This window comes from Penaeus chinensis, chromosome 37 (genome assembly GCF_019202785.1).
Source record: "Penaeus chinensis breed Huanghai No. 1 chromosome 37, ASM1920278v2, whole genome shotgun sequence".
Classification (NCBI taxonomy): domain Eukaryota; kingdom Metazoa; phylum Arthropoda; class Malacostraca; order Decapoda; family Penaeidae; genus Penaeus; species Penaeus chinensis.
In genome coordinates this window covers 35,596,250-35,608,825 of record NC_061855.1, presented here as the reverse complement: position 1 = coordinate 35,608,825, position 12,576 = coordinate 35,596,250, and the positions used below count along the sequence as shown (strand labels likewise).

The window sequence follows — 12,576 nt, the reverse complement described above, 5'->3', positions numbered from 1 at the left end:
ACCTGTAGGGTAAAATCTACAGTTTTATAAATATAAAAGATGTATAGTTCGTGACGTAGTTCATGACGTCACGAACACTATAAATACCGCCAAAAACGGCGCGAAATATACTCAGTCTGGACCAGATACCCTGTGTGTCATTACCCCTGTGTGAGCTGGAACGCTGTGGAGCGGCCACGCCCCCCGAAACCGAGAGAAGTTAAGTTCTGTGTGCTGACTTATTCTTACTTATGTGTTACATAGATATTCTCCAAATAATCTTAATCAGTTAATAATAATGACTTTACTTTTTATTAAATATTAACACTCGTAAGGAGTGGTTTTAAAAAAAAATTTGCATTTATTTTATGAAACATGAATGTTTTCGAAATGCACTGAAGGATGTGACTTTACCTTTTCTGGTTATTGTAAGTAAACATCAAATAGTTCTTATAAAAGAAAACCCATAGGCTGAACGTCAAGGAGTGAAGATTATGCTCGGTCTTCTTTTTTTTTTTCTTTTTTTCCCTTTGTTTGCTTGTTTGTTTGTGCCTAGATGCTTCACGCTACCACAACATAGCATCTAGACACTGTGAACCCACACTAATATATATACCAAGAGCCACAGAGCAAAAGAACACCTCAGATAATTTGACGGCATTCGGTGGGATTCATACGTGCGTGATTACGTACTCTCGTATCACTCCTTGACGTTGAGACGTCCAACATAGCTACATTCCATAGGTTATATCATGCATGGTGAAAGTAGTTTGAGTGAGCCTATTGATCTTATTCAACTGTTCCGCTTACTGTGTTTTGTCGTACTGTATCTTTTACTGCTTTTACTTTAATTCACTGGATTCCTTACTTTTATGTTTCTCTCTTATACTGATCTTACCAGGTTTTGTTCTTAGTGGACTTCTTTTACGGTTCCTTTTATTTATTTTTTTTCCCCTGCGTTTTACTACGTCTGTATTTCTCTTTTTTGTCCATTCTTACTTTTGTTCGTCTCGCTGTGGGCTTTTATTGGTTTTACTCCCCGCAGTTGTTGCTCGTTATGCGTTCTTTTTACTCATTTTATTTAATTCATTCACTTTAGTGTGGCTATTCCACTGTTATTTCTTCCTTTTTTTTCCATTCGTCTACCGGCCTGATCATTACTGTGTTCTTCTATAGTAAAACTTTAGTCTATTTTTTTGTTTTTTTCCTCGTCTCTCTCTGAGTCTTTTTAGCTTTGTGCTTTTACTGCATTGGATGTTCGCTTTTACACTTTATTTAGGTGTTATTGTTCTCTTTTTCTATTTGTTTTATCAAGTTTCCATCTGCTGTTCATTTCCTGTGTTTCTTGGGCTATGCATTTGAACTTAGCGGCTTTTTTTTTTTTGTGTGTGTGTGTGATCTTTTCTCAGTTTCTATTTGTGTTTTCTCTTTTACAGTGATTGTTCCTTTTCTCTGTGATCGTTAACTTTGCTGTATCAACTTTTTACTGCTTTACTTCCCTTACTCCACTGTGTTTACCGTTTCTTTTACAGATTATTTTATTGTTTTTATTTTTCGTTTTGCAGGGTAGATTTGCTTTTGTGTATTATCAAAAGCCTGGCACCCATTTTTAAATTTTGTTTTTAATCTTTTTTTTTTTTTTTTTTACACCTTTGTAATATGTTCTTAATTAATCGCCGGCTTGCCCATTTAGATATTATGGCTCATGTAGCTTAGGGACTCTTTTATTTACCCTTCCTGTGTGTTAACCCGTTTTCTTGGCAGCTTTGCTCTGATGTCCGCCGCTCGCTTCTTACTCAGGGTTCGTGTCTGTTGTTTGTGGTCTTGCTGAGGGTTCGTGACTTTTATTGTGGTTGCAGTTTATCTACAGAACTAGGTGTTCAGTGTGGCTCCTGGCATGAATAGAGAACAAGAGAGACAGAAGCGGTCCGAGAGGTTTCAGCGCCGACGGAACCTGCAGTTCAATAGCCAACCCACCTCGCGTGACCCATCTCCAAGCCAAGTTTCGTCCGAGCTCCAATTGGCGGTTGTCACTGGAGGTTCTAATCCAGACGTACGTGAGGCAGTTCGAGTCATGGAAGCTGAAGTCGACATGTTCAGCCAGATCATGGAGCGGGTCAACACCCTAATTGCAGAGGTTCAGGGGTGCAAGGAGCAAAACGACAGGCTTGAGAACCGACTCCAGCGCCAAGAGGAGATGCTCAGGGAACAGAGGCAGCTTGAAGATCGTGCTGAGCGTGATGACCAACACCAAACCTTAGCTGCACAGAGGGGCGAAGAGATCCAGCAGTTGCGCCACCAGCTTCAGCAACAACGGGTTGAACTGGAAGAAGCTCGTCACTTCCAAAGCGCGCAACACACTGCACCTACCGACACCACTCAGCAGGCAGATGAGAGGAATGAGGAGATTCATCAGCTCCGAAGGAGGTTACAAGAACTTGAGAACGAGCTGGCAGGCTCTCGTCCCTCCCGAGTCTCCCTTCGTACTGCACAGGTTGTGGACACCATTAGCTCATCTCCTGTACCTCCGCAGCCTCTTCCTCGCAGCCGACCTCAAACTTCTGAGCCAGTGGACCGTCCTTTACCTCCTCAGCCGCAGTTACTGCAGAATACCCAGCCATATCTGCCGCACCAGCCTCTACCTGAAAGGAACTCCTTCCCATCACATCCGAGGGACCTCTCTACAAGGTGCTGGAACTGTTCACCTGCCAATGGCCTGTAGGGTAAAATCTACAGTTTTATAAATATAAAAGATGTATAGTTCGTGACGTAGTTCATGACGTCACGAACACTATAAATACCGCCAAAAACGGCGCGAAATATACTCAGTCTGGACCAGATACCCTGTGTGTCATTACCCCTGTGTGAGCTGGAACGCTGTGGAGCGGCCACGCCCCCCGAAACCGAGAGAAGTTAAGTTCTGTGTGCTGACTTATTCTTACTTATGTGTTACATAGATATTCTCCAAATAATCTTAATCAGTTAATAATAATGACTTTACTTTTTATTAAATATTAACACTCGTAAGGAGTGGTTTTAAAAAAAAAATTGCATTTATTTTATGAAACATGAATGTTTTCGAAATGCACTGAAGGATGTGACTTTACCTTTTCTGGTTATTGTAAGTAAACATCAAATAGTTCTTATAAAAGAAAACCCATAGGCTGAACGTCAAGGAGTGAAGATTATGCTCGGTCTTCTTTTTTTTTTTCTTTTTTTCCCTTTGTTTGCTTGTTTGTTTGTGCCTAGATGCTTCACGCTACCACAACATAGCATCTAGACACTGTGAACCCACACTAATATATATACCAAGAGCCACAGAGCAAAAGAACACCTCAGATAATTTGACGGCATTCGGTGGGATTCATACGTGCGTGATTACGTACTCTCGTATCACTCCTTGACGTTGAGACGTCCAACATAGCTACATTCCATAGGTTATATCATGCATGGTGAAAGTAGTTTGAGTGAGCCTATTGATCTTATTCAACTGTTCCGCTTACTGTGTTTTGTCGTACTGTATCTTTTACTGCTTTTACTTTAATTCACTGGATTCCTTACTTTTATGTTTCTCTCTTATACTGATCTTACCAGGTTTTGTTCTTAGTGGACTTCTTTTACGGTTCCTTTTATTTATTTTTTTTTCCCCTGCGTTTTACTACGTCTGTATTTCTCTTTTTTGTCCATTCTTACTTTTGTTCGTCTCGCTGTGGGCTTTTATTGGTTTTACTCCCCGCAGTTGTTGCTCGTTATGCGTTCTTTTTACTCATTTTATTTAATTCATTCACTTTAGTGTGGCTATTCCACTGTTATTTCTTCCTTTTTTTTCCATTCGTCTACCGGCCTGATCATTACTGTGTTCTTCTATAGTAAAACTTTAGTCTATTTTTTTGTTTTTTTCCTCGTCTCTCTCTGAGTCTTTTTAGCTTTGTGCTTTTACTGCATTGGATGTTCGCTTTTACACTTTATTTAAGTGTTATTGTTCTCTTTTTCTATTTGTTTTATCAAGTTTCCATCTGCTGTTCATTTCCTGTGTTTCTTGGGCTATGCATTTGAACTTAGCGGCTTTTTTTTTTTTTGTGTGTGTGTGTGATCTTTTCTCAGTTTCTATTTGTGTTTTCTCTTTTACAGTGATTGTTCCTTTTCTCTGTGATCGTTAACTTTGCTGTATCAACTTTTTACTGCTTTACTTCCCTTACTCCACTGTGTTTACCGTTTCTTTTACAGATTATTTTATTGTTTTTATTTTTCGTTTTGCAGGGTAGATTTGCTTTTGTGTATTATCAAAAGCCTGGCACCCATTTTTAAATTTTGTTTTTAATCTTTTTTTTTTTTTTTTTACACCTTTGTAATATGTTCTTAATTAATCGCCGGCTTGCCCATTTAGATATTATGGCTCATGTAGCTTAGGGACTCTTTTATTTACCCTTCCTGTGTGTTAACCCGTTTTCTTGGCAGCTTTGCTCTGATGTCCGCCGCTCGCTTCTTACTCAGGGTTCGTGTCTGTTGTTTGTGGTCTTGCTGAGGGTTCGTGACTTTTATTGTGGTTGCAGTTTATCTACAGAACTAGGTGTTCAGTGTGGCTCCTGGCATGAATAGAGAACAAGAGAGACAGAAGCGGTCCGAGAGGTTTCAGCGCCGACGGAACCTGCAGTTCAATAGCCAACCCACCTCGCGTGACCCATCTCCAAGCCAAGTTTCGTCCGAGCTCCAATTGGCGGTTGTCACTGGAGGTTCTAATCCAGACGTACGTGAGGCAGTTCGAGTCATGGAAGCTGAAGTCGACATGTTCAGCCAGATCATGGAGCGGGTCAACACCCTAATTGCAGAGGTTCAGGGGTGCAAGGAGCAAAACGACAGGCTTGAGAACCGACTCCAGCGCCAAGAGGAGATGCTCAGGGAACAGAGGCAGCTTGAAGATCGTGCTGAGCGTGATGACCAACACCAAACCTTAGCTGCACAGAGGGGCGAAGAGATCCAGCAGTTGCGCCACCAGCTTCAGCAACAACGGGTTGAACTGGAAGAAGCTCGTCACTTCCAAAGCGCGCAACACACTGCACCTACCGACACCACTCAGCAGGCAGATGAGAGGAATGAGGAGATTCATCAGCTCCGAAGGAGGTTACAAGAACTTGAGAACGAGCTGGCAGGCTCTCGTCCCTCCCGAGTCTCCCTTCGTACTGCACAGGTTGTGGACACCATTAGCTCATCTCCTGTACCTCCGCAGCCTCTTCCTCGCAGCCGACCTCAAACTTCTGAGCCAGTGGACCGTCCTTTACCTCCTCAGCCGCAGTTACTGCAGAATACCCAGCCATATCTGCCGCACCAGCCTCTACCTGAAAGGAACTCCTTCCCATCACATCCGAGGGACCTCTCTACAAGGTGCTGGAACTGTTCACCTGCCAATGGCCTGTAGGGTAAAATCTACAGTTTTATAAATATAAAAGATGTATAGTTCGTGACGTAGTTCATGACGTCACGAACACTATAAATACCGCCAAAAACGGCGCGAAATATACTCAGTCTGGACCAGATACCCTGTGTGTCATTACCCCTGTGTGAGCTGGAACGCTGTGGAGCGGCCACGCCCCCCGAAACCGAGAGAAGTTAAGTTCTGTGTGCTGACTTATTCTTACTTATGTGTTACATAGATATTCTCCAAATAATCTTAATCAGTTAATAATAATGACTTTACTTTTTATTAAATATTAACACTCGTAAGGAGTGGTTTTAAAAAAAAAATTGCATTTATTTTATGAAACATGAATGTTTTCGAAATGCACTGAAGGATGTGACTTTACCTTTTCTGGTTATTGTAAGTAAACATCAAATAGTTCTTATAAAAGAAAACCCATAGGCTGAACGTCAAGGAGTGAAGATTATGCTCGGTCTTCTTTTTTTTTTTCTTTTTTTCCCTTTGTTTGCTTGTTTGTTTGTGCCTAGATGCTTCACGCTACCACAACATAGCATCTAGACACTGTGAACCCACACTAATATATATACCAAGAGCCACAGAGCAAAAGAACACCTCAGATAATTTGACGGCATTCGGTGGGATTCATACGTGCGTGATTACGTACTCTCGTATCACTCCTTGACGTTGAGACGTCCAACATAGCTACATTCCATAGGTTATATCATGCATGGTGAAAGTAGTTTGAGTGAGCCTATTGATCTTATTCAACTGTTCCGCTTACTGTGTTTTGTCGTACTGTATCTTTTACTGCTTTTACTTTAATTCACTGGATTCCTTACTTTTATGTTTCTCTCTTATACTGATCTTACCAGGTTTTGTTCTTAGTGGACTTCTTTTACGGTTCCTTTTATTTATTTTTTTTTCCCCTGCGTTTTACTACGTCTGTATTTCTCTTTTTTGTCCATTCTTACTTTTGTTCGTCTCGCTGTGGGCTTTTATTGGTTTTACTCCCCGCAGTTGTTGCTCGTTATGCGTTCTTTTTACTCATTTTATTTAATTCATTCACTTTAGTGTGGCTATTCCACTGTTATTTCTTCCTTTTTTTTCCATTCGTCTACCGGCCTGATCATTACTGTGTTCTTCTATAGTAAAACTTTAGTCTATTTTTTTGTTTTTTTCCTCGTCTCTCTCTGAGTCTTTTTAGCTTTGTGCTTTTACTGCATTGGATGTTCGCTTTTACACTTTATTTAAGTGTTATTGTTCTCTTTTTCTATTTGTTTTATCAAGTTTCCATCTGCTGTTCATTTCCTGTGTTTCTTGGGCTATGCATTTGAACTTAGCGGCTTTTTTTTTTTTGTGTGTGTGTGTGATCTTTTCTCAGTTTCTATTTGTGTTTTCTCTTTTACAGTGATTGTTCCTTTTCTCTGTGATCGTTAACTTTGCTGTATCAACTTTTTACTGCTTTACTTCCCTTACTCCACTGTGTTTACCGTTTCTTTTACAGATTATTTTATTGTTTTTATTTTTCGTTTTGCAGGGTAGATTTGCTTTTGTGTATTATCAAAAGCCTGGCACCCATTTTTAAATTTTGTTTTTAATCTTTTTTTTTTTTTTTTTTACACCTTTGTAATATGTTCTTAATTAATCGCCGGCTTGCCCATTTAGATATTATGGCTCATGTAGCTTAGGGACTCTTTTATTTACCCTTCCTGTGTGTTAACCCGTTTTCTTGGCAGCTTTGCTCTGATGTCCGCCGCTCGCTTCTTACTCAGGGTTCGTGTCTGTTGTTTGTGGTCTTGCTGAGGGTTCGTGACTTTTATTGTGGTTGCAGTTTATCTACAGAACTAGGTGTTCAGTGTGGCTCCTGGCATGAATAGAGAACAAGAGAGACAGAAGCGGTCCGAGAGGTTTCAGCGCCGACGGAACCTGCAGTTCAATAGCCAACCCACCTCGCGTGACCCATCTCCAAGCCAAGTTTCGTCCGAGCTCCAATTGGCGGTTGTCACTGGAGGTTCTAATCCAGACGTACGTGAGGCAGTTCGAGTCATGGAAGCTGAAGTCGACATGTTCAGCCAGATCATGGAGCGGGTCAACACCCTAATTGCAGAGGTTCAGGGGTGCAAGGAGCAAAACGACAGGCTTGAGAACCGACTCCAGCGCCAAGAGGAGATGCTCAGGGAACAGAGGCAGCTTGAAGATCGTGCTGAGCGTGATGACCAACACCAAACCTTAGCTGCACAGAGGGGCGAAGAGATCCAGCAGTTGCGCCACCAGCTTCAGCAACAACGGGTTGAACTGGAAGAAGCTCGTCACTTCCAAAGCGCGCAACACACTGCACCTACCGACACCACTCAGCAGGCAGATGAGAGGAATGAGGAGATTCATCAGCTCCGAAGGAGGTTACAAGAACTTGAGAACGAGCTGGCAGGCTCTCGTCCCTCCCGAGTCTCCCTTCGTACTGCACAGGTTGTGGACACCATTAGCTCATCTCCTGTACCTCCGCAGCCTCTTCCTCGCAGCCGACCTCAAACTTCTGAGCCAGTGGACCGTCCTTTACCTCCTCAGCCGCAGTTACTGCAGAATACCCAGCCATATCTGCCGCACCAGCCTCTACCTGAAAGGAACTCCTTCCCATCACATCCGAGGGACCTCTCTACAAGGTGCTGGAACTGTTCACCTGCCAATGGCCTGTAGGGTAAAATCTACAGTTTTATAAATATAAAAGATGTATAGTTCGTGACGTAGTTCATGACGTCACGAACACTATAAATACCGCCAAAAACGGCGCGAAATATACTCAGTCTGGACCAGATACCCTGTGTGTCATTACCCCTGTGTGAGCTGGAACGCTGTGGAGCGGCCACGCCCCCCGAAACCGAGAGAAGTTAAGTTCTGTGTGCTGACTTATTCTTACTTATGTGTTACATAGATATTCTCCAAATAATCTTAATCAGTTAATAATAATGACTTTACTTTTTATTAAATATTAACACTCGTAAGGAGTGGTTTTAAAAAAAAAATTGCATTTATTTTATGAAACATGAATGTTTTCGAAATGCACTGAAGGATGTGACTTTACCTTTTCTGGTTATTGTAAGTAAACATCAAATAGTTCTTATAAAAGAAAACCCATAGGCTGAACGTCAAGGAGTGAAGATTATGCTCGGTCTTCTTTTTTTTTTTCTTTTTTTCCCTTTGTTTGCTTGTTTGTTTGTGCCTAGATGCTTCACGCTACCACAACATAGCATCTAGACACTGTGAACCCACACTAATATATATACCAAGAGCCACAGAGCAAAAGAACACCTCAGATAATTTGACGGCATTCGGTGGGATTCATACGTGCGTGATTACGTACTCTCGTATCACTCCTTGACGTTGAGACGTCCAACATAGCTACATTCCATAGGTTATATCATGCATGGTGAAAGTAGTTTGAGTGAGCCTATTGATCTTATTCAACTGTTCCGCTTACTGTGTTTTGTCGTACTGTATCTTTTACTGCTTTTACTTTAATTCACTGGATTCCTTACTTTTATGTTTCTCTCTTATACTGATCTTACCAGGTTTTGTTCTTAGTGGACTTCTTTTACGGTTCCTTTTATTTATTTTTTTTTCCCCTGCGTTTTACTACGTCTGTATTTCTCTTTTTTGTCCATTCTTACTTTTGTTCGTCTCGCTGTGGGCTTTTATTGGTTTTACTCCCCGCAGTTGTTGCTCGTTATGCGTTCTTTTTACTCATTTTATTTAATTCATTCACTTTAGTGTGGCTATTCCACTGTTATTTCTTCCTTTTTTTTCCATTCGTCTACCGGCCTGATCATTACTGTGTTCTTCTATAGTAAAACTTTAGTCTATTTTTTTGTTTTTTTCCTCGTCTCTCTCTGAGTCTTTTTAGCTTTGTGCTTTTACTGCATTGGATGTTCGCTTTTACACTTTATTTAAGTGTTATTGTTCTCTTTTTCTATTTGTTTTATCAAGTTTCCATCTGCTGTTCATTTCCTGTGTTTCTTGGGCTATGCATTTGAACTTAGCGGCTTTTTTTTTTTTGTGTGTGTGTGTGATCTTTTCTCAGTTTCTATTTGTGTTTTCTCTTTTACAGTGATTGTTCCTTTTCTCTGTGATCGTTAACTTTGCTGTATCAACTTTTTACTGCTTTACTTCCCTTACTCCACTGTGTTTACCGTTTCTTTTACAGATTATTTTATTGTTTTTATTTTTCGTTTTGCAGGGTAGATTTGCTTTTGTGTATTATCAAAAGCCTGGCACCCATTTTTAAATTTTGTTTTTAATCTTTTTTTTTTTTTTTTTTACACCTTTGTAATATGTTCTTAATTAATCGCCGGCTTGCCCATTTAGATATTATGGCTCATGTAGCTTAGGGACTCTTTTATTTACCCTTCCTGTGTGTTAACCCGTTTTCTTGGCAGCTTTGCTCTGATGTCCGCCGCTCGCTTCTTACTCAGGGTTCGTGTCTGTTGTTTGTGGTCTTGCTGAGGGTTCGTGACTTTTATTGTGGTTGCAGTTTATCTACAGAACTAGGTGTTCAGTGTGGCTCCTGGCATGAATAGAGAACAAGAGAGACAGAAGCGGTCCGAGAGGTTTCAGCGCCGACGGAACCTGCAGTTCAATAGCCAACCCACCTCGCGTGACCCATCTCCAAGCCAAGTTTCGTCCGAGCTCCAATTGGCGGTTGTCACTGGAGGTTCTAATCCAGACGTACGTGAGGCAGTTCGAGTCATGGAAGCTGAAGTCGACATGTTCAGCCAGATCATGGAGCGGGTCAACACCCTAATTGCAGAGGTTCAGGGGTGCAAGGAGCAAAACGACAGGCTTGAGAACCGACTCCAGCGCCAAGAGGAGATGCTCAGGGAACAGAGGCAGCTTGAAGATCGTGCTGAGCGTGATGACCAACACCAAACCTTAGCTGCACAGAGGGGCGAAGAGATCCAGCAGTTGCGCCACCAGCTTCAGCAACAACGGGTTGAACTGGAAGAAGCTCGTCACTTCCAAAGCGCGCAACACACTGCACCTACCGACACCACTCAGCAGGCAGATGAGAGGAATGAGGAGATTCATCAGCTCCGAAGGAGGTTACAAGAACTTGAGAACGAGCTGGCAGGCTCTCGTCCCTCCCGAGTCTCCCTTCGTACTGCACAGGTTGTGGACACCATTAGCTCATCTCCTGTACCTCCGCAGCCTCTTCCTCGCAGCCGACCTCAAACTTCTGAGCCAGTGGACCGTCCTTTACCTCCTCAGCCGCAGTTACTGCAGAATACCCAGCCATATCTGCCGCACCAGCCTCTACCTGAAAGGAACTCCTTCCCATCACATCCGAGGGACCTCTCTACAAGGTGCTGGAACTGTTCACCTGCCAATGGCCTCCCTGCATCATGCTCCAACAATCCCTCAGTCTCTTATGTGTTCACGAAGGAGAAGGTACCTCACTTTAAAGGAGATGTTTCAGCCTCCCAACCGTTGAAAAGAAATCAGGAGGTTGAGCTCATTACTGAGTGGGAAGTATTCAAGGCAGCATTGAGAAGTAAGTTCCGGGGTACCTACACTTCATCGGACTTCTTTAAGGTGCTCTACGAGAATCTGATGCTGACAGGCCAAGCACCCATAGACGTGTACCAGGGATATCGAAACCACCGTGATGCCATAGGTGATCCTGCAGAGCTTGTGAGAAGGGTGTTCTTAAGCGGCATTCCTGCATGGCTCCGTGATTTCCCTGCAGTGAGGGAAGATGGAAGTCCTACACAGCTTGCTTAGACCGCCCAACGCATATGGAATTCGCGCAATGGCATCCACCATGGTGATCACTCCTCGATGTCTCTGGGCCATTTCCCAGAGTGACCACCACGTGGGCGTGATCACTATGCTTTACCTGTATCCACAGAACCCCCAGCTATGCACACCATCTTTCCAGTTACTGCCCAAGGGAAGTGGTGTTCTTTCCACAGGGTTTCGACACACAACACATCAGAGTGCCGTGTTATAGCTTCCTCAGCACCAAATTCTCCTCCAAGGCACTTGTGCTTTCAGTGCAGGAGACCTGGTCATCTGGCTAAAGAGTGCCCCTTTCAACAGGGCCAGGGTGAAAGCGCTCCCACAGCCCCTGGCAGAATTAGAGCAGGGAGCATGCAGAGCGCTGGCCACCCGGGCCATGAAGTCAGTCGCCACAATGACAGCTTCAGGGCCAATCGGACGACCACTCGTGGAACTCAGTATTTATGGAGCCACAGCTTTGTGTTTCATTGATACTGGTTCTGAAGTAACCCTCATAAAGCCCAGGGCTCTTAAACTGGTAGATCCCGAGGGACACTTACCTCGAAAGGAAGCCACCCGTCATCTTCATGGGGTCTCTGGTCTACCATTTGATACTTCTTATGACATCACCCTGACCTTCTCTCTTAACAGTGACACCTCGAAACACCACCAAACAGCCGTCTGTGATGTCCAATTTCCTGGTGATGTACTCCTTGGGATGGACTTCCTGCGGAGGATTTCCTTTAGCTTTTCCTCAAGCCCTCATGACAACTTTGCTTTTCTCCAGTTGGAAGGACAGGCTTTCTCAGTGACGTATACAGATACTGCTTCTCTGCATCTGTGTGTGGTCCATTTAAAGTCTCCAGAAGTAGCAGATACCTCTAATCCCTTGCCTGAAGTGCTAGACAAGACTGCTTTACCTGCTGTAGTACACCTCCGACAGACCTCGGAGCTCCCGCCACATACAGGGCGCTTCTTGGAGGGTATTATAGAGCGATCAGGCCCCAGTGATGGAGATCTCCTCCTTATGCCTCAAGAGTCTTCAGCTTGGGTGTCACCCTACTTAGTCACCACAGCCTCAGGACGCCACTGCTCTGTGTGGGCAGTAAACCCTACGGCGAAGCCAGTACGACTGTCACAGGGGACACGACTAGGGTCAGTGCTTTCAGTGGAGTCAGTCTTTTCATTGGACACATCAACACCAGCACCCCAAGATACCAATATTGCTGAGGACACAAACCCCATCAAGTTGGATACCTGGGAAGATGGTGAAGGAGCAGAAGATTTTGCATGGGAAGAGGACCTGTTTGATCAAACCTATGGCCTAGAGGAGTTTGGGTATGAAGAGGACTTCACTCTTCTTACCCATGAACTTCCACCCTCACTAGCCCTTGCTGCAGTTGATGCTGTTG

At 43.3% G+C, this 12,576-nt stretch overlaps 3 protein-coding genes across 3 annotated transcripts in view; all 3 read left to right on the top strand.

Annotated features, from left to right (window-relative positions):
- Window positions 1-2,701, top strand: part of LOC125045395 (trichohyalin-like) — a 5,362-nt gene extending 2,661 nt beyond the window's left edge. Inside the window, exon 2 of the mRNA XM_047642606.1 lies at window positions 1,856-2,701. Within this exon, the coding sequence (XP_047498562.1) occupies window positions 1,856-2,701 (846 nt within the window). The remainder of the gene's footprint in view (window positions 1-1,855) is intronic.
- Window positions 2,702-4,570: 1,869 nt separating this feature from the next.
- LOC125045394 (protein enabled homolog) lies at window positions 4,571-5,395 on the top strand. Its single transcript, XM_047642605.1, has one exon. It carries the CDS (start codon window positions 4,571-4,573, stop codon window positions 5,393-5,395), a length of 825 nt encoding a protein of 274 aa, XP_047498561.1.
- A 1,869-nt stretch (window positions 5,396-7,264) lies between these two features.
- Window positions 7,265-8,089, top strand: LOC125045393 (protein enabled homolog). Its single transcript, XM_047642604.1, has one exon. It carries the CDS (start codon window positions 7,265-7,267, stop codon window positions 8,087-8,089), a length of 825 nt encoding a protein of 274 aa, XP_047498560.1.
- Window positions 8,090-12,576: the final 4,487 nt, after the last annotated feature.

Excerpts from the sequence above, each read along its gene's own strand:
- LOC125045394 (XM_047642605.1), top strand. The coding sequence starts at position 4,571 with ATGAATAGAGAACAAGAGAGACAGAAGCGGTCCGAGAGGTTTCAGCGC.
- LOC125045393 (XM_047642604.1), top strand. The coding sequence starts at position 7,265 with ATGAATAGAGAACAAGAGAGACAGAAGCGGTCCGAGAGGTTTCAGCGC.